We start from the raw sequence: 20,646 nt of genomic DNA on the forward strand, positions 1-20,646 counted from the left end.
CTGTTTAGTGAGGGAGAAGTAAGCTGCTGTCGTTGCAGCCTTCTTACACGCTGGGGTCTGTGACAGCGGGTGGCGCTCAGGGTAACCAGTGCAGATGACACGCTAAGTAGGGCGTAAGTTACCACCACAGCCCTCATGCTTCTCCCTCTAAGCACATCCGATTTTAAATAACAAGTTTTAAAAATATAAAGTTTAGTATTATATGTTATCTCTTAAATCAGTTGGCTTTACTGAAAAATTTTTATTTCATCAGGTAATGATAAAATGGCTAATGATAGAACTCTAAACAGATTTTGACTGTAAATTGTTTTCCCTTTAGTTTGACCTAATAGAAATGCTTGGGCATTCTGTACGGTAATGGTGAATGCCTCTGAAGACCTCACTGGTAGAATATAAAATTCACTGGGAAGTCTGTAGAAAATATATGTGAATTTAACACAAAAGTGCTATGAACCCAAAACAGTTCTTAAAGCACTTTCTAACACTATTTTCAGTTGGGTTTAGGCTCTTTTCAGCAAAGACCATCTATAACCAGGATTAAACGCTGTTTTGCCAATAGATGTTACACTTATTAAAAGTTGTTTTAATATAGAATTAATTTTCAAATACAGGCATGTATAATATCCCTCCAAACAAAGGTAAAGTTTTAAAAGAAATATTCTAAAACTTTTTTCTCTAAAGGGAGAAGAACAGACTCTGTGCCTCTGGATGTTTGCTTTTTTTCTGTGTCATTAGTGGAGACAATATTAGTATTTTATTTTACATCTAAGCTATTATGGTACTAAGATTTATACAAATAATTCAGACATTTGATAAAGATGTTAAAACTCAGGTTTTATTATTTGTTTCAGTTATAATGGCAAAGTTTAAATGTTTATTTCTTCCCAGAGCAAAGATGTACTTCCGTATCACTCTCCTGTTATAATTTTGTTACCTACTAGCATGAAGGGAGAGGGAAGAGGGTGAAATGATTGCTATGGGGCAGTCCATCTGTCAGCCCAGAGCTGCTGTGAGAGGAGGAGCCGTGGGGAGAGATGGTCCTGCAGGAGGCCCGTGAGGAAACGACGGGCATGTCCCACCCTGCAGTCCGGCGGGGCCTGTAGCTCCCAGCTCTCTAAGAGGTGTCATTCAGGCCACCTTGCTCAGCCTATACCCTACCCCCTTCCTGTTCTTTCCTCTTGGGCTGCTCCTGCTAACAGGCTCTGATTAGGCCCCTTGTTTGTACACCAGCCGTTGATCATTAAGACAAAAACATACTTGCTACCCTCAAACCATACATGGCAAGTAAAATCAAGCAAAAAACATTGGGAAGTCTTAATGCATTACCTTATATCCTGGCTAATCACATCTAGTGACCAGATATTTTCTAATCACAGTTCCATACGATGTTAACGATTTTTAAATATAAAGTGTGTATGATTAAAGGGAGCATTTCTCCAGCTGTACCAGTACAAAATCTCCTTTTGAATAAGGCGTGTTTTACTCTGCTGCTTCAAGAATCACCCAAGGCTCAAGCCTGAACCCTCTGCAGCTGGTTAGTTTCTGTGCTCTGTGACCAGTGCACATCTGAAGTCTAGCCAAGCCCTCCTCAAGACCACCAAGCCCTAAAGTAATGATGGACCAGCATAAATCCATCCATCAGTGCCACAGGAAAAAAAGTCCACGCTCACTGGAAGCATCATCTACACATTGGACAAAAGCCACTAGCAAATCTGAAACAACTCTGATGGCTAGACTGGGAGTTTCACTTCCTTTATTTTAAATTATCCAGGGTGCTCCACAACCTTAGCCTCTTCCATGTTCTATAGCCTCTTCGCTACTTTGCAAATTGAATCAGTGAATCCCCCACCACTTGTGAACCACTTTATCCTCATGGCCAGTCTCTAAGGATCTATTGCTGCATTCTTCCCAACGGGTAACTTCCCCATTCTCTACTACCACGAACTTCCATTCCACCACTGTGTCTGCTGGCAGGGGCACAGAACGAGACCAGAGCCCGTCCTTGCTACACTGGAGCGGGATGTAAGTGTTCCATCTCCCAAGACTCTCATGGTCTCCAGTTACTGCAAGGCATTGCACACCAGCGCGTGTGATATAATGGACCTGGAAGCTGACACTAACCTGATGAGCCTCTGAAGACACTGCTCCTACCCTTTTTGGTTTCACATCCACTTCCTGACCTCTTGCCTCCACAAGAGTGCTTCTGTCATAGTCCTGCTTAGAGCTTAACACTGGAGACTCAAGACTGCCACCCAAACCAACATCGCCCCAGGATGCGTGCCGGGACACCATCTCCCAGTCCACGTGGTCAGCCCGGGCCCGACTGTCCAACTGTGCGAGGCTCACTCCTTCTTGCGCTCTGTCCAGGAGCAGGTTGCTAGAAGGCAACTTCTCTGCCAGACCTGGAGCTCCTTTAGCAGTTTTCTCTTGGCCTTTTTGGAATCCCCATTCTCCTATAGGAGATCCAAGGCTTTCGTTTCCTGAAACGTCAGAGTAACTTCTAGAGTTACCAGTCTCAGAGGTAGCTGGAGATTGTGTGTCTGGAAATTGTCCAGAGGGAACATGTGCTCTTGAATTGTCACGGTTACTGCCTTCTCCAGAAGGACTCTGCAGTCTCCATGCTGCTTCCTGCAGGTCACCAGGGCCTTTAGTCGTAGAAACCAAACATCCATTGCTTTCTTGAAGATGCTCTAAAAAACAAAAGGAAAAGTGTAATAGTGTCGTGCAGTTCATGTGAGAAAAAAGTTCAGTCAGGCCGAGAAAATAGTTTTAGTTTTTAAAGACTTGGCTACTAATCTATCTGCAGTTCACATAATTTGCCTCTATTAAAATCAAGTACTTAATTACCTGGTATGTTCCCAACTGTGCTCTAAGAATATACAGGCATATCCAGTAATAAAAGACACATCCAGGAGTGTCAGTATACCAGCACAAGAGTGTAAACGAGGTGGCAAGCTGTAGAGGCAGAAGTGTAACCCTGACATGGCCCTGGATCTCTGCAGTCCAGGCCGTACTGGCACGCCACCAAGTCGAGTTGTTTGGCTGCCATCATCGAAAAATGTCCAGCCTGTGTGACGAAGAGCTGCACGGTTACCCTGCAAACCAGATGAGTACACTTGTACTCCCAGGAACTGCGTGCAGGCCAGGGATTGGCTCTCACAGGTGCGGGCAGGTCAGCAGCAGCTGTCACTGTGGGAGAATACAAAGGACAGCAGTGCATGGCTGGGCAAGAGTTGGGGATGAGGGTGGGGAGGGCGGCTGGATTCGCCTTGCACACCCCATGTGCATCAGGAACCTCTTCGACAAAACACAGGCATCTTAGATCCCCTCCCACTGCATACTTTAAAAATATATTTTCTTGGGACTTCCCTGGTGGCACAGTGGTTAAGACTCTGCCTGCCAACGCAGGGGACACGGATTTGATCCCTGGTCCGGGAAGATCCCACATGCCGCGGAGCAACTAAACCCGTGCGCCACAACTACTGAGCCGGCGCTCTGCAACAAGAGAAGCCACCGCAATGAGAAGCCCGCGCACAGCAGTGAAGAGTAGCCCCCACTCGCCGCAACTAGAGGAAGCCCGCGCGAAGCAATGAAGACCCAACACAGCCCAAAATAAATAAATAAATAAAAATATTTTTTCTTAAGACTACACAATCCAAGCTCCCTCAAGACTCAGTTTCATTCTTGGCCACCTCATTGATAGTCCAAATAGCTCCCTACAACTGAGGTCCCCAACCCCCGGCCCAGACCGGTAGGTAGAGGTCAGTCCTCTGCCTGTTAGGCCCCCGCGGCACAGCAGGAGGTGAGAGGCGGGGAGCAAGCGAAGCTGCCTCTGCCGCTCCCCATCGCTCGCATCACCGCCTGCACCACCCTCCCACTCCGCCCCCTTCCGTGCAAAAATTGTCTTCCACGAAACCTGTCCCTGGTGCGAAAAAGGTCGGGGACCGCTGCCCTACAAGATCTTATTCTCCAAAACCATACAATCAGCATATGCGGATTGGGGGAGATGACGGTGGGAAGAGGGTGGTCTTGTTTAATTTTGTCTCTTTTTAATGGTGGTGTTGGAAGTGAGACGTAAACAAATATTACTCTGAATCCACAATCTTTCGACCTGAAACATGAGTTAGGCTTTCAGGAAAAGAAGATAAATGAGCTCTCTGCAGGAGAGGCACAGGGGCAGATTTTCAAGTGGCTACACATGAACGCCACTCCACTAAAGTTTACAGATGTCATTTTCACCACTAGGCTGGAGTCCAGGCATGGGCAGCTTGCCAAGGGAGGGCGCTGGAAGGTAAGGTTCTCTGCCAGTGCTCATAACTTTGCCTAGTATACAGGGTCTAAAATATAGAGATGGAAACCTAGATGTCAATTGTACTCGTCGGAGCAGAATTAAGTGTCTCTTCCCTGGGGTTTCAGACAACCGTGCACTGTTCGGGTGAGCGTGGGGGAGGGCCGACAGCTCCGAAATGGGCGGCCATCGAGCAGCCTCAGGGCTTCAGCCCAAGCCTTCAGGGCCAGAGTCCAACCTGAACTTTGCCTCCCCGACAGAAGCGTCCAGACATGGGAGGCTGCTCGCTGAGCCAGTGTTCCCAAACACAGCTCTTCCGTGGGGTGAGGGATGGGAGGCCATGAGGCTATGGGATTGGGACCGAGACAGTGTCCCTGCTCGGACAGAAATTGGAGAGGGTCGTGGGATCTCCGAACTCTAGGCACCCCTTTCCGAAGGCCCGGAAAGGGCGCCGCCGCTGCAGCCGCCCGCACTGCACCAAGCTCCGCCAAGCAGAGGAGCCCATCCCCGCTGGAGGAGTAGGGGTAGGTCCTCAGGGGCGGGCGCCGAAGGCAGCGACTCAGCGGGGCGCGGACCTGGGACAAACCGCCTGGGCATCCCCAGGGCCTCGGTGTAGGGCGAGAACCCCACCCGGCGCGTGCGCACCAGCCGGGGAAAACGCGAGCCGCGGGGAGGGTCCTGCCCGGGCTAGGAGAAGCTAGTCCTCGGGAAACCTCCAGGTGGATTTCCGCCCCCTGCCCCCTCCCGCGGGTAACTTCAGAGCCCCCCGGCAAATACGCCCTCGAGACACAGGGAGGAAGAATACCTGGTTTGGTGACCAGCTCCCGCCTAGAAGGTCCAGGGCTCAGTCCGCCGCCACCACCCTGATCGCCTCCCGGAGCCGCAGCCTCCCCTGGAGAGGCGTCCTTCCCCTGCTCCGCATCCCCCTCCTTTCCCGTGTCCCGCAGCAGCCAAACGAAAAGCGCTCCGGCCAGACCCCCTCCGACCAGCAGGGCGGACCAGACGGCGCCCATGACTGAGAGGCCGCAGCTGCGGGAGACGACGGCGACCGAGACGGGGGCTCGGGTCACGCAGGCAGAGCCACACCTACCCAGCCCGCTGCAGCCTTTTACGGTCCCCGGTGGCGGGCGCTCCCGCGCGGGGCCCAGCCCTCCGCGACCAAAACTCAACTTTCCCAGCCCCGCCCCATTCCCCGCCCCGGGGCTGCAGCCCCTGGTTCTGGCAAGGCGGACACGCGAGCGCCCTCCTTCTCCAACATTTTCCCTTCTCGACCCCGCCAGTCGCCGGCGGCGGGGAGCACCCGGCGCAGGGTTCCAAGTGCGTCCCACGCGCGTGAAGGGTCCAAGGGCGCACGGCTCCCGTGCGCAAACCCGCCGCCTTCTTTTCCTGTTCCGGCTGCAGCTCAGGTGCAGCCCTGCCTGGGACAGCGCCGGCCACCTCGGCGCCTCCTCCCCACAGACAATCAGTAGCAGTGCGGCCCGAGCTTCTGGCACTTAGACGCTGAAGAGGCCGACGTGCATCTGCGACACGCGAGGTTGCGGCGAGAGCGGAGGCGGGGCGGGAGAGGCAACCGGGCCGGCTGGGTAGACCCATACAGCCGGCGCGTTGGAAGCTCCATTCCTCCACCAGTTAGCTGCGCTTAACGTCCCCAAGCCTCCGCCTCCCCGCCTGTAAAAGGAAAGGATTGGACTGAGATCCATCCATCTGTAAATGCCAATCACCTTAACCGCCTCCAGTCATTGCTGAGGGTGCGTGGTTGTCGCAAGGTGCGCGCCCTCCTTACTGGACTACATGTTGTGCAGACGCAGGCTTCTCCGGATGGGTTATTAATAAAAAATTGCGGGCTTCCCTAGTGGCGCAGTGGTTGAGAGTCCGCCTGCCGATGCAGGGGGCGCGGGTTCGTGCCCCAGTCCGGGAAGATCCCACATGCCGCGGAGCGGCTGGGCCCGTGAGCCATGGCCGCTGGGCATGCGCGTCCGGAGCCTGTGCTCCGCAACTGGAGAGGCCACAACAGTGAGAGGTCCGCGTACCGCAAAAAAAAAAAAAAAAAAAAAAAAATTGCAACCGTCTTTGTTAAGTGCTGTCGGCGTGCCAGGTGTTTAATGTATGCATTTAATTTGATCCTCACAAAACAACAACAACAATCTGGGAACTAAGAATTACACACATTTCTTTCTAAATTCACTCCTCTGCTGATCTGATGGCTTTACACACCAACTTCAAGCTAACGGTTCCCATGTTTGTATCTGCAGGGTGAGCCTTTCCCTTGACCTACACGCTCCCACATCAACTGCTAAGACTACAGCTGGAATGATTACTAAAATGGCTCCTCTGGTAAAACAAATCGTTCCAACGTGCCCCGGGGTCGAGTCTTGTTTGCAAAGTCAGGTACAGAAAGCAGTGGGAGTCCTTGGTGACTCTGCAGTGTTTGTGGGATGGGAGCTCGCTTCGGAAGGCTGAGCGGTGAACGTGGTGAAAGCTGTGAAGAAGGCCGACGTGGAGGGAGCCCTCTCCAGAGAAACCTGGAGGCCAAGGGGAGGAGAGGAATCGAAGTGTCTCTTGAGAAGAGAACAAAGCCTAAGGGAAGCTCTTTCAGACGGAGAGACACGTGGGCACGTTTGTTCAGTTCGTCGGCAGGAGAGAGCCAGCCGAGACCTGGAGGAAGATGTGAGGAGGACGCGAAATCCTGGGCGGGAATTCCGCGGGAAGGAGGAAGTCAAGAACACCATTAGAAGGGGCGGAGTCGGAGGAACGGAAGGGAGGAAACAGGCGTGGAAAAGCAAAGAAGACACAAAAGAAACATTTTGAGATACACAGGGGCCCATGAGTGAGGTGAGCTATCAGCTGAGTGAGAGAAAGGAAATCCAGGTGAGTTTTTTTGTTTTTGTTGTTGTTGTTTTGGTTTTTTTTGCGGTACGCGGGCCTCTCACTGTTGTGGCCTCTCCCGTCGCGGAGCACAGGCTCCGGACGCACAGGCTCAGCGGCCATGGCTCACGGGCCCAGCCTCTCCGCGGCATGTGGGATCTTCCCGGACCAGGGCACGAACTCGTGTCCCCTTCTTTGGCAGGCGGACTCTCAACCACTGCGTCACCAGGGAAGCCCAGGTGAGCTTTTAAGGAAAGCAGAGCAGGTAGGAAAGAAATGGCCGCTCGGGGAAGAAGTTGCCTTGGGAAGTCCTGTGGGTCCTTCCATCACAGGCCGGTTGCATCGCTCCCTTCCTGCCTTTCCCAGTGACCGCGCCTCCGTTCACACCCCACCTCACCTGTCCAGACCTTACCATCCTCCCGCAACTCCCTCCCCTCTGGCTGTGATCCAGTCTGCAACCACTCCTGATTTAATCCTCCTAAAAGCACAGCCTGGGGTAGGGCATCTCCTCTGTTTACCAGACTAAATCCAACCCCATTTTAGCCTTCAAGGTCTCCCTGACACACCCCAACAAGCTCTCCAGGCCTTTCTCTTATCGTTCACCTGAACTACAGCCAAACGGGGACTCTCCCGCGGGAGCCTTCTCTCATTGGTTTAGACGTTTCCCAAAACCCACTTCCTTCCATGAACTTTTCCCTAGCCCCCAATCCCACTCTTAGCCCCCAGCCCTCAAACTGATATGCCATTCTTTTCTTTGAACTCTGATTATGTACTGTAACTCTGTTAGAGAAAAATACAAGGTTTTCTCTTATGGTATAATTACTTTTGTCGTTTATCTCATCCCCATATTAGATCATAAATCCCTTGAGGGCCAGAGTTTGTTTATTCTTTGTATTCCCCAGAATACAAAGTTTGTTATGTAATAGGCCTTTTTATTGTCTTTGTTCATTGAATACCGAATATATACTGGCCCTAAACTAAGTGCTTTATGAGGATTATCTCATGTTAAATCCCTGAGAGGAGTAATCTGCCCAAGGTCATACAGCTGGTGAGTGACCAAGCTGGGATTTGAACCCAGTGTTCTGACCTCCCAGGACTCCTGCTTGAAACTCTAGGTACATTGAATCCTAATGCTTTTAAACCATGTCCAAATTTCAAAGCATACATTTTAGAAGTGAGTGTGCAAATCCGGATGTGTGATACCAGCGTATCCCTCTGGTAGTATTCCAACATTTATGGTGAATTTCAGCCTTGCTCTCGGTTTGTAATTCCTCTCTCTGCAAGCCCTCACCTCATTAGGGAGATGTACTCACTACCAGCACCTGTCTGTTTCTGTCAAGCCTCTGGCTTCTGCTACTCCACATAATGTTAACCACAAGTCAAACCTTCTGCAAAGCAGTCACATTGGAGCTGCCCAGTTTCATATTTCATAGGGACATTTTCTAAGTGCAACTGTTTGCAAATCTCTGACTCATCTTAGTTCCAGAATAGACTCCAGGCTGAGCTCTCTTACGCTGAATGATGAAACCTTTAGAGCAAAGGAAAATCTGTGTCAGGAGAACAAGTTCACTATGTAGAGAAGAATAAAGTTAGATTACTACTTTGTACCACGTAAAATGGTGGACTGCGGATAGAATGAAGTCCTGAATGTAAATGGTCAAACTACTACTAATGGAACAAAATCCAAGAGACTGTCATTGTGATATTGCATAATGTAAGAGGCCAAAAAAATTCTTGGCTTCATCAAATAAGGCTATCTCGTCAGTGAGGCTGCCATAGACAAAGTTAGCAGGTAGATCCAGATGGGGAACAGATTTTCGTGTTGTTAAAACTGACAAGGCACTAATATGTAGATATAGGATGAACTCATACAAACTGATCCAAAAAAACCCACAAAACCTGACACGAGATCCAGTATAAAATGAACAAGGGATGCTTCTCCCCAGTGCCTGGAACATAATAGGCACTCAGGGTAATTTTTGGTTGAATAAATGAATGACTAGCAAGAGATGCAAAAATGCTCAAATTCACTGGTAGTTAGATAAATGCAAATTAAAACAAAGATGTTACACCATTTTACATCCACCAGAAAGGCAAATATTAGAGAGATGCAATGCTGCTGATGGGAGAGTAAACCGGTACAAACGATCTGGAGAACAATCTGGAAGAATTTTGTGAAATTAAGTATGCGTATACCCCATGACCCAGCAATCCCCCTCCTGAACGTGTATGGCCAAGAGATTGCACAAGACTGTAAGGGGGCACATAGTGTTATTTGGGATAACCGTAAGTTCAAGGCCACCTGGCTGCCCATTGTGGGCAAATAATAAGTAAACTATGGTGGATGCCGATGAAATGCTATGAAGTGGTTACAACAATGACCTTGATCTACACACAGCAATGTAATTAAATCTTAAATACATATTGGCGACTAAAAAGTAAGAAAGTAATATCTCGCAAGTTGCACAGTGCAGCCAAAAAAAAAAAAGAGAGAGAGATTTGTGGGTTTGGCTCTTGAATAATGATGTGGACCGTCTAAGATTCCAGGAAACCTGCAAGGTTTTTTGAAGAACTATAGTGCAATAAACACTGCCAGCTTGGACTAAAATGGGGGTTGTCTAGAAAGGGGATAAGTGTATTTTGCATATGAGAGCAACATAAATAATTTGTGGCTAAAAGACAGGCTGCGCTGGTCTTATACTATGGCCACAAATTATTTGATATTCTTCCCTTCGAAGGAAATTTGGAGGAGTTCAGTTCTCCTCTTCTTGAAGGTGGGCTGTACTTAGCCACTTACTTCTAATAGAATATGGCAGAAGTGGTGATGTGTGATTTCCAAGACTAGGTTATAAAAGGCATTGTGCTTCCTCCTTGCCTTCTCTTGGATCACATGCTATAGGGCCAACTTTTTCAACCTCAGCACTATTGATATTTTAGACAGGATTATTCTTTGTTGTGAGGAGGTGCCTGTGCATTATGGGATGTTTAGCAGCATCCCTGGCCTCTACTCACTCAAAATTCCCAGAAATTGAATTGTTGTGTCAAAGGCTATATACATCTGTACATATGTACACACACACACACACACACACACACACACACAAAGTTGCTTATTTATTCTGTTTGTTTTTTTTTAAGGCTTTGGATAGCCAAATTGCCCTACAAAAAGTCTGTATCTTTTCCCACTTTCACAAGTTGAATATATGCACCTTTTTCTTAGCATTTTTGCCAATATTAGTTTTGTCTTAAAAAAAGTCTTTGCCAATTTGATAGACAAAAATTGATACCTTGTTTTAATTTTTTTTTATTTGTGACCTTGACCATTTAAGAAATGATTTTGGTCTGTTGTATTTTTTTTATGACTTAGCCCATTTTTTTTCTGCAGCATGAGCAAAAACATAGAACCTACTTTCTATGTGAGCAGAGCAGGTGGCACTGTACATTCTGGTGTGGAGGACTGGAGAAGCCCTGCTTCCCTCACCACCCCTCCGAGGCAGAAGCCCACTGTAGGAAATTCTTCCTTTAGAAATTCATTCCTTTGGTTCGTTCTCCCTCTAGATTTTAAAATATCAAGCAAATCCACTCTAAGGTATTGGCGACACATCAACTTTCTTTTTGACACATTTTAACAGTTACCAATACTTACAGTGCCATGGTTGGGTAGGTGGGTGGGATCGGGAAGCAGTTAAAGAATAATCCTGAAAAGAGGAAGAAGACAAGAAACGGGGGATAATGGTCACCTCATCATAGTTTTGCTTAGGTATGTCCTTTTCTAGTCTACCTCACTCTCTCCCAAGAAGATAACTGTCAATTCTTAAAAAAATTTTTTTCGGGAAATTTGCCTCTTTTTTGGTGCTTCACCATTCCTGATATTCATCCATTCATTCAATAAATGCATAGTTTGAGCCCCAGCTATGTAGGACTCTAGGCACTCTGCAGGACACTAGGAAAAACCTATACCTTCCCTGCCCTCATGAGCTTATACTCTAGTAAGGGAGACACACCATTAATGAGTAATCAAAGAAGATAACATGATGAATGATGGGCGATATAATGGCTATCAGTGAGGTGCCGGAACTGGGAATAATCTGCAGCAGCTCTGCTGGCCTGTTGGTGCAGGAGTGGTGCAGGCATGACTTTGGAGGGGGAGGTTGAGAAAGAATTCTGACCTACGTTCACTTCAGTAACAGTTTGCTCTCATATGCAAAATATACTTAGCCCCTTTCTAGACGACCCCCATTTCAGTCCAAGCTGGCAGTGTTTATTGCGCTATAGTTCTTCAAAAAACTTTGCAGGTCTCCTGTGAATCTTAGACGGTCCACATCATTATTCATGAGCCAAAACCACAAATCTCTTTTATTTGGGGCCGCAGCTTACGGGATCTTAGCTCCCCAGCCAGGGACTGAACCTGGGCCCCGGGCAGTAGAAGCACAGAGTCCTAACCACTGGACCGCCAGGGAATTCCCCACAACTATCTTGAAGATAAGCCCTTCTCTACCTTGAGAGTATGCTGAAGAACAACGTCCTCCACTTCCTTAGACGCTCTATTGTTTGACTAAAACTGTGAGGCACACTTTTAAAAATTTCAGTAGCATTTTTGTCCACCTGAATGTACTCTGAAGCGTCACCTTTGAACTTTCTGAGGTCTTAACAAGGGATTTAACAATTACATCCTTGGATTCATCTTTAGACCATGTTTTCCTGGCATGTCCTTTGATGTGTTCTTTTGGATCTGATCTTTGCTACAAATCATTTCTTAATTTAAACATCATTTGTCATCTGAGAGGCTAGGAGTTTACAAAACCATCAAGTCCTGGTTGCTTTTGGTTAAACTGTCCCTTTGGCTTATCGATCTCCTCTTGCATTTTACTATAAGCAGCAAGAAACCAGGCGGTACCTTCAACACTCTGTGTAAAAATCTCCTTAGTCACATCACCAGTTCATTAGGTAGTTTTTCTACTTTCCATGTTACTTCAGGTGACAGTATGGATAAACTTCCTGCTATTACATAACAAGGAGACCACTTCTCCCAATTTCCAACTACATTTACCTCATTTTCCTGCCAGCCTTCACCCACAGCCTCTTCACAGTCTATGAGACTTCTGCCAACAGTTTCTTCAAAGTTCTTCCAGTTTCAACCCACTTCTCAATCCTGTTCCCTTTCACATTTTACATTCTTGTTATAGCATCCCACTTCCAGGCACAAAAATCTATTAGTTATCTATTGCTGCATAACAAATAATCAGTAAATTTAATGGTTTAAAACAACCAACATTAGAGTCATTTTTATGGGTTAGGAATTCAGAAGCATCTTCTCTGAGTGGTTCTGGCTCAGGATCTCTCATATGGTTGCAGTCAGGATGTCAGCAGTGGTTGCAATCTCATCTGAAGGCTTAATGGGGGCTGAAGGATCCACTTCCAAGACGGCTTTTCACATGGCTATTTGCAGAAGGCTTCAGTTCCTTGCCATGTGAGCCTTTCCATAGACAGCTTGGGTGTCCTCACAACACAGCAGCTAGTCTCTCCCAAGTGATTCAAGTGAGAACGAGGAAGCCACAATGTCTTTCATGCTTTAGTTTCAGAATGATACCTCATCACTTCTTCCACATTCTGTTCCTTAAAATCAAGTCTAGGTACAGCCCACATTCAAGGGGAAAAGGGGTTAGGCCCTGCATTTTGAAGACAGGTGCATCAAATAATTTGTGGACCTTTTTTTAAACAAACACAAATCTCCCAAATTAGAAAAGTCCTTGGGATTGTCTAAAGTAATCTCATGTCTTGCAGCTATTGAACTGAGAAAGAAAAAGAAAAAAAAATGATCCTTTAATTTGCTGAATTAAAATATCATTTGAATTCACAGCTTTGTAAGATCTCATAGGTGAAGACAGAGTATAGATTGGGAAAGAGTGAGACCCTGAATGCTGAACTGTGAACATATGGGAATGTTCAGATGGCTTCAAGTTCCCTAAACTCCCAACCCTATGAAAATATGCTGCTCAGATCTCCTGTTGCAAGGAACACAAATGACTGATGGACCCAGCTGCTACCCCTCTGGATCTTTCGCCCTCTCGCCGAGGCCATACTCCCCTGGGCTGCTCCCAGCCAACGACAGAGCATGCAGAAGTGCCAAGGCAGGCCCATTTTAGCAAAATGTGCGACTCCTCCTCTTGGCGACCTTGACTTAAGGTCTCCCCATTGGCCTGGCCAAACCTTCCTTTGAACTGTGCTGCAGTTCAAGACCGTATCTTCTTTTCCTCCCTTTGTCCTTCCGCAGGGATCACACACGCATCAGAATCTAAAGGTTCTCCCTCGGTTCTGCCGCTCCCACCCCAATAAACCTCTCAAGCATCTAATACCCTTTTGCCATTTGCTCCCTGGCAGACCCAAACCACTGCAGCCTTCCTTGTCAGAGAAGTTCTCCCTACTCCCTCTGTGGTGAGGATTTTCCCACTTTGCACGAGGACTCTCTAATGACCTTTGTGGAAATAGGCTGGCAGGAGGCCGGGGTAGCCAACTCTCTTTATTCTTCACCCCTAACATCCCTCACTGTCTTGAATGCTACCCATGTGCTAGAGGCAGTTTATCCTAGCTCACAAAAGCCAACTGTTAAATTTGCAGGAATTTAGCAAGTTGGTTGGTAAACACAGTCATTACTAAAACTTAAATAGACTTACAATTAAAATAAATTATATTAAAACCAAAGGTAACAGAACTCAAAACCTCATCTCTTCCTGGTTTTTAACACCTTTTTGTTAGCATCTATGCTCTTGAGGTTATTTACGTCTATTATGTCTGGGTGTTGGAAATAACATGTAACGATGTGCCACTTGCACTTCTCTTTGGATTTTGGAGGCCAGATTTAGATGTGCTGTTTCAGCTCATTGCTTTAGTAATCTGAGAGGTTGCCGGCTCTGAGGGCAGCCTGAAGCAAGAGAAGGCTTTCAGCTGGTCCCGAAATCTCTGCCCTCTGATCCAATGTATCCAGCGTGCTCAGAGCACCTGTGGCACAGAGAGCTGCTGAATGGAGCTTCGGCACGTCCAGAAAGGCGAATCAGAGCACAGGCCCCCAGGGCTTTGCAGCTGAGCCAGGAGCTCTGTGGCACGTAACTGTTCTCCTTTGGAGAAACCAATCTCCGTTTGTTGCTTGGCACCAGTTAATACGGCAGCCTGATCCTGAGACCTTAGGTAACCAAGCGACTGGTGCCCATCGTCCACCAAGGTCATCTGATCCACTAAGCCATAAAGTCAGCTAACATTTAGTGTGTGTGCACAGTGCCAGGCTGTGTTCTAAGCACTTTACTGGTAACATTCCCTTTAATCCCCACCACCATTCTGGGAGATAGTACTGTTATGATTGCTACTATCCTTACTTTAGATGAGAAAACTGAAGCAGAGAGAGGATAAGCAACTTGCCCCATAGTCATATAGCAAATAAGTAGCAGAGCTTGGTTTGAATCCAGGCCCTCCTGCTCCAAAGTCCACACACATAATTACCAAATTATTTTGCTTCTCGTAATCAAGTGAAAGTTTTCTATTTAGGGCTGGGCTTGACCAGGAATTGAAGACAGAACAAATTGCATGGTGTGCCCGCTCCTACCACCCTGTCATCTTCCTCAGCTTACACATTTGACCTGGGGACGTTCTCTAAGTCCAGGTGATGAAACAGACAGCCTCCACTATATGACGGCAGCAGCCACAAGTGGACTGCCACAACACTGTAGCCCAACTCAAGGGTGGCCCTGAAGAGCAGCTGAGAAGGGGAATTTTCCAGTAGACAGAAATGTAAGCATTTCATCCTGTTGACCACTTTGTCTGAAAGGAGAAATGGGCTGAGGTGCATGTCACCAACTAATGGTCAGCAGCTGATGGCTTAGCTTAGTAGCCAGAGACTTGGAAGGATCAAGAATGCAGGGATAGTGACAAAGAGATTTGGGAGAAGAGGTATACAGGGGATCGCTCAGAATGGATCCAGAGTATGGGAGTATTTGGTTCTTTGTGAATACCCACCAAAAGCCCTCCACTGTAGAGGAAGCGCTCAATAATCAGGTGAAAAGTTTGACCTATCCTCTGCATGCCAGCCCGCTTCCTTCTCCAGAAATTCCAATGTTGCCCAGTGATCTCATGGGCAAAGTGGGCATGGAGGCAGAAATGCAGGCTCCCCGTGGGTTCAGCAACTTGGATTTCCCCTCACGAAGGCTGCCCTGGCTCCTGCTTCTGTGGAATAATTGTCCAGTAATTAAAACCAAACTTGAGTCCCTAATGTGAATTAGGCTTGAATGTAACAAAGCCAGGAACAATGTGTCCAGGGAAAGAAATGCATTCTCTCCAGACCACCGCCAACACCATCTTGGCTCAGCACTTGAATGTCAGAATCCTGCCCCAGCTTGCCTGGTAGAACTGGATGCCTCCTCTGGGCTCTCAGGCTTTGGGGCTCCCATGGGCTACCAAGCGGGCATGTATGACAAGTTGAAACAGCAAGGGAGTCAGAGGAAAGTGGCCTGACTAGACTAGCAACCTATTCTGCAATTGGATTTGCTTTCCTGCTTAACAAACTTCTGCCCACACCAACATTTCTACACTTCCTGCATGCTCATTCACCACCACGGTATCCCACTCAACACTGGAACTCATTTCACAGCAATGGGCTGACACTATGCGTTCATTGCTTCTGTCATGTACTCCATCACCCTAATGTGTCCAGATGCATAGAGTGTATAGTAAAGACTCACTTACAGCCTACAGATTATTGAAATGGGATCATGACAGACCCAGAGGATGAAAGGTCATCCATCACCCAGAGATTCTGTATTTGAAGACAAATACTATAACTGGTAAAACTTTGGGATCCAATATCCTTTAAATAAATTCCTTTGATTAAATTATCCAGAGGGTATTTCAGAGGGAAAGATCTGGAAGGATGCATTCCAATGAGTAAAGAGTAGTTACTGCTGACTCTATAGGAAGTATTTGTATTTTCTACGTTCTTTTTGTTAGTCTATATTTTCTAATTTTCAACATGAGCATTAACATGTTAAATAAAATAATTTTTAAAAATTTAATGTAAAAATATGTCATCTTGAGTTTCCATTAAACTTTATGACCCATGACATTATATTATAGGTACACACTTATTATCAAGATTAACATGCCAAAAAACCCTCAGTAAGCTTAATTCAAAATGAAAGAAAATTATATTGTAAAGAAAGAGTAAAGGAGCTATTCACTCAAAACCAGGGAAAATAATACTCTGGGAAAATGAAATAGAGCAATTCTGCTTTTTTATGGTTTTATTTATTTTTACAAATAGTTGATATAACTATGTAATATTGACAATGCTACCAAAATGTTAGAATACCAAATATGAAATTGATCTCACGGTTGATAAAATATATAAAATATTGATTAACTGAAGCAGAAGACTGTTCTGAAATGTTTGTATTAGTTATAAATTTTATGGATGTTGCCAAGTCAAAATTGTACAACTATGGTGGGACATTCATTATAAATTTTGTTGAATGTTTAAAGAGAGAGAGAAATAGCCAAGTATATAGTAAATGAAATCTGTCTAATCATCTTCCCAAGATTCTTCCATGCTTGAGTTATTTCACAGAAGTCTTGTTACATTCACATTTACATTCCTTCCTCATACACATCTTCTCAAGGAACTAAAAAAAAAAAAAAAAGATGAGAGAAACTCCTTTAAATTGGCAAACGAAAATTGTACAGTCTAGTCACAACCACTACCATACCCGAATCCACAGTCTCACACTCTGATGTATATCCTGATAGGACCCAAAATCTGATGTCGATGATAGACCATGCGAGATGGTGGACTTTGGAAAGTAGTTGCACACCATCAGAAATATCTAGATATAATTCACACTTTTTCTGTGGCCAAGTCCAGCCCGGGCCAGCTCGGCACAGCCTTGTGCTGCTCATCTCTGCTATTAAAGGCCTGGGGCTTCTGTGTAGCCGAGGGAATGAAGCTGTAGGTAATGCACAGAGCAGTTAATCCAGCAGCAGATACTGGAATGTGTATGTTAAGTATGTATGCTCATGTAACATACATAAACATGTATGTATACAAGGTGTACATAGACATTTAAGGGAGTAAAAAGAGAATGAATGCTCACATATAAATTTAAATAAGTAATGATTTTATATATAGATAGATAATTTACCATCATAGATTCCCCCCTCTCTTTTAGTTGAAATCCTACTGATAAAATAGAGGATATAGGATGTAAGAATAAAGGGAGAAAATATTCCAGGGTTTTGAGTGACAGGTGTTCTCAGGGGACTCAGCCATAGCCAGGGGCATCACCTCTCTTTAGTTGATGCAGCTAAAAGAGTAACTAGTGAGTCAGGCATGCTTCCTTTTGCCCAAAATTGAACTAAATGTTCAGCAGCAGAATGGATTAAACCAACAGGGGACAAATCAAAATAAATAAAGCATCCTCTTTTGCCACTAAAGAAAAAACTATGAGTCACTATAACGTCAAGAGCAAACAGGGATATATATGTATATACGTATATCTCCTTGGCAAGAAGAATATATATGTGTGTGTGTGTGTGTGTATGTGTGTGTGTATATACACATATATATCACATAATTATGCTTAAGTATAATTTTGTGTGTATTATATAAATATATAATCATACATACAATTATGTTATATAAAATATATAAGCATATTTAATATATTATACATATAAATATATAAAATATACTTATGTAGGCCATATATGCAGATGAGGCAGTGACTAAATACATAAGTACAAAAATATGTGTAAGTATATTAACTATATCTTATATATAAGTATCTTATATATAAGATATATACTTATATCTAAGTCTATAAAATATACTTACGTAGGCCCACTGTTGATGCTCAAAGCTATTGGAGTGATTTCATCCTAGTTCTAGAATGGAATCTTCTAGCCCATTAGTCTATTATCGTGCTCTAGACTTTCCCTTCACATCACCTGATTTAACTTTGAACAAGTCTGGATCTGAGATTGGTCAATATATCTATTTGCCAGTAAGTGTAAGCTGTTGTTAGTTTTATCGCTCTTAGAAAAAAAGAAATCCAGTATCCTAGTTCCAGGAACTTCTACCATCTGGCTGCATGTCCTCCTAAGGACTCCACGGGCCGTGAGCACAGGGGACTCTGGACAAACACAGAACTTATCAGCCACGACTTGGGCCCCAGGCCCAGCTGGCTTCCTGCCATGGTGACAGGGCTGGTCTGGGGACAGATCTCCAGGCTGCAGGCCCTCCTGCTAAACGGTCTGCTCTGCCAGCCTCCCACCCCACTCTTGTTATCTGTGGCCTCCCGGGGGAGCCCTCCACGTGGGAGGTGGGGGGACGACCAGCACTACAAGCTCAGGGAGAGGGAAAGACAAAGTGGAAAAAAGACAGAAGAGGCTGCAGGGCTGTCCGGGAAGTGACCTTTGGCCCTAGTCTGCGTCCTCATGTACCCCACAAATAGCACAATAATAGTCCCAGCTCCACTCCCAGCTCCACTTCGTCCTGACCCCAGCATGGCTCCTTGGAAGTAGAAGTGAAGGAGACTGGACACTTCCTGGAGAATTCATTGTTTTAGTAGCAGGCTCACGCCCTGCACATGGATCCCTTTCACTTTGGCCCCGTTAAGGCCAAACCCAAGGAAGGTGAGTCAGCAGGGAGACAGCAGGAGCCAAACAGGCTCCTGTCTGCTCCTGAAAAGAGCAGGACGCCAAAGCCCATCTGTGGGCCCCCGTCTGGGGAAAGCACACCCCTTCTCCCAGGGCTGAGTCCTGGTGTGTCCCTGTAGAAGAAGTATTTTGATTTTGTCAGGGTGCTGACCCCTTCCCATCAACAACTGTGAGCCCCTCAGCAGGTCTTTCTGAGGTCTTTCCGGCCCTTTACTCACACTCGGCATCCTGTAGCCCCTGCGCAGAATGAAATCCTTAAAGGCAGCTGTTCCATGAAGGTCTGCAAGCAACTCCTCCTAAAAGAGGGTCCACACTTTAAAAAACCGGTCAGCTGTCAGAAGCTTGATTTCATTATTTGTCCTAATTAAAAGCACTTAGCCATTTATCAAGTATGTTATTTTAAACGACTTCCTTCTCATTTAGGAATATGTGTGTAAATAACGTTCAGAAGTTGATGAATACAAAGGCTTTCGAAAGATAGCCAACCTTCTCTCCTTTCTCTGTTCTTTTTCTTACCCTTGTATCAAGGATAAGCAACACATTTTATCAATTAGATCATTATTGACCTAGGATGTCCGGAATATTTGAGATTAATCATTGTGATACTGTGATTTATAATAAGAGATATTGGGTCTTCTTCCCATTCCTGGCACAGAGGCCTTAAAACCCTTGGAATTTCCTAAGTGATGAGAGCCACAACGGTGAGAGTCTTTCCTTATTCATAACAAGCCCCTTTCAACCACATTGCAATTTATCTTAATGACGTGTTTTTTGGAAAGCCCCTAGATACCTACTAGATGGGGGCTGGTTGCCAGGGAAACCAACCACGTGATTAGAGGATTGGCACTTTCAGCTGAACCTCCCCGGCTCCAGGGAGGCGAGAGGAGCTGGAGGTTGAATTAATCACTAATGGCCAATGATGTAATCAATGACACCAATGTAATGAAGCCTCTATACAAACCCAAAGGAGGGGTTTTGGAGAGCTTCCAAGTCGGTGAACATGTAAAGGTACCTGGAGAAGGCAAGGAAGCTCCAAGCCCCTCCCCACGTGCCTTACCCTAGGCATCTCCTCCATCTGGTTGCTCCGGAGTGTACCTCTTTATAATAAACTGGTAATCTTACTAGCTTGGAAGTAAACTGTTTTCCTGAGTTCTGTGAGCTGTTCTAGCAGATGATCAGACTCAAGGAGGGTGTCGTGTGAACCTCTGATTTATAGCCAGTCAGTCAGAAGCACAGGTGACAACCTGGACTGGAGACTGGCATTTGCAGTGGGGGCAGTTTTGTGGGACTGAGCCCTTAACCTGTGGGATCTGATGCTCTCTCCAGGTAGGTGGTATCAGAATTGAGTAAAATTGTAGGACATCCAGCTGGTGTCAGGGAATTAGAGAATTGTGTGGTGTGGGGAAAAAACCCGACACATTTGCTGACCAGAATTGAGAGTGGTAGAGGAAGAAACGGGAGTGTTTTCCTACTCAGTATATATCCACAAATTTTAGATCTTAACTCCAAAGGGCATGATAATCAAAAAAGATTTGATCCAGTCCCAACATCTTAGGGGTATTCATGCATTCATTTGGCTTTTCCTTTTATTTATTGGAATTTAAAATTTGGGATGTTGAAGTTTATATCATTGTAATTCAGTTCTTTAAGACCATTTCACCTTCCAAATGAACTCAGTCAAGAAGAGTCAAAAGTCATGTGTTTCCAGCAAGAGAGTCATGTCATCATGGTGTCCCTTACCAGCACACGATTGCACCCATGTCTTGTGAACTGACTTCAATATGAGGTGGCGTTTG

General features: G+C 45.9%; 2 protein-coding genes and 1 long non-coding RNA gene across 5 annotated transcripts in view; 1 reads left to right on the plus strand and 2 right to left on the minus strand.

The window, feature by feature from the left end:
* Positions 1 to 833: 833 nt before the first annotated feature.
* STBD1 (starch binding domain 1) lies at positions 834 to 5,839 on the minus strand. Its single transcript, XM_060012334.1, has 2 exons — positions 5,094 to 5,839; positions 834 to 2,690 (listed from the first exon to the last, which is right to left on the minus strand). The coding sequence occupies exons 1-2, from the start codon at positions 5,299 to 5,301 to the stop codon at positions 1,834 to 1,836; spliced, it is 1,065 nt and encodes a 354-aa protein (XP_059868317.1). The 5' UTR covers positions 5,302 to 5,839; the 3' UTR covers positions 834 to 1,833.
* On the plus strand, positions 4,528 to 9,694 carry LOC132425889 (uncharacterized). The gene is made up of 3 exons (XR_009519523.1): positions 4,528 to 4,812; positions 6,541 to 7,156; positions 7,249 to 9,694. It is a non-coding gene; the product is annotated as an uncharacterized lncRNA (long non-coding RNA).
* Positions 9,695 to 13,440: 3,746 nt separating this feature from the next.
* Positions 13,441 to 20,646, minus strand: part of FAM47E (family with sequence similarity 47 member E) — a 33,590-nt gene continuing 26,384 nt past the window's right edge. For 2 of the 3 annotated variants that reach the window (XM_060012333.1, XM_060012331.1), the window contains one exon: positions 17,709 to 19,146. In XM_060012333.1, the coding sequence (XP_059868316.1) occupies positions 18,832 to 19,146 (315 nt within the window). In that variant the 3' untranslated portion in view covers positions 17,709 to 18,831. Of the gene's footprint in view, positions 16,819 to 17,708; positions 19,147 to 20,646 lie in introns of those variants that run through there. The other variant, XM_060012332.1, reaches the window with a different exon arrangement.

Source organism: Delphinus delphis, chromosome 5, assembly GCF_949987515.2.
Source record: "Delphinus delphis chromosome 5, mDelDel1.2, whole genome shotgun sequence".
In the NCBI taxonomy this organism is placed as follows: domain Eukaryota; kingdom Metazoa; phylum Chordata; class Mammalia; order Artiodactyla; family Delphinidae; genus Delphinus; species Delphinus delphis.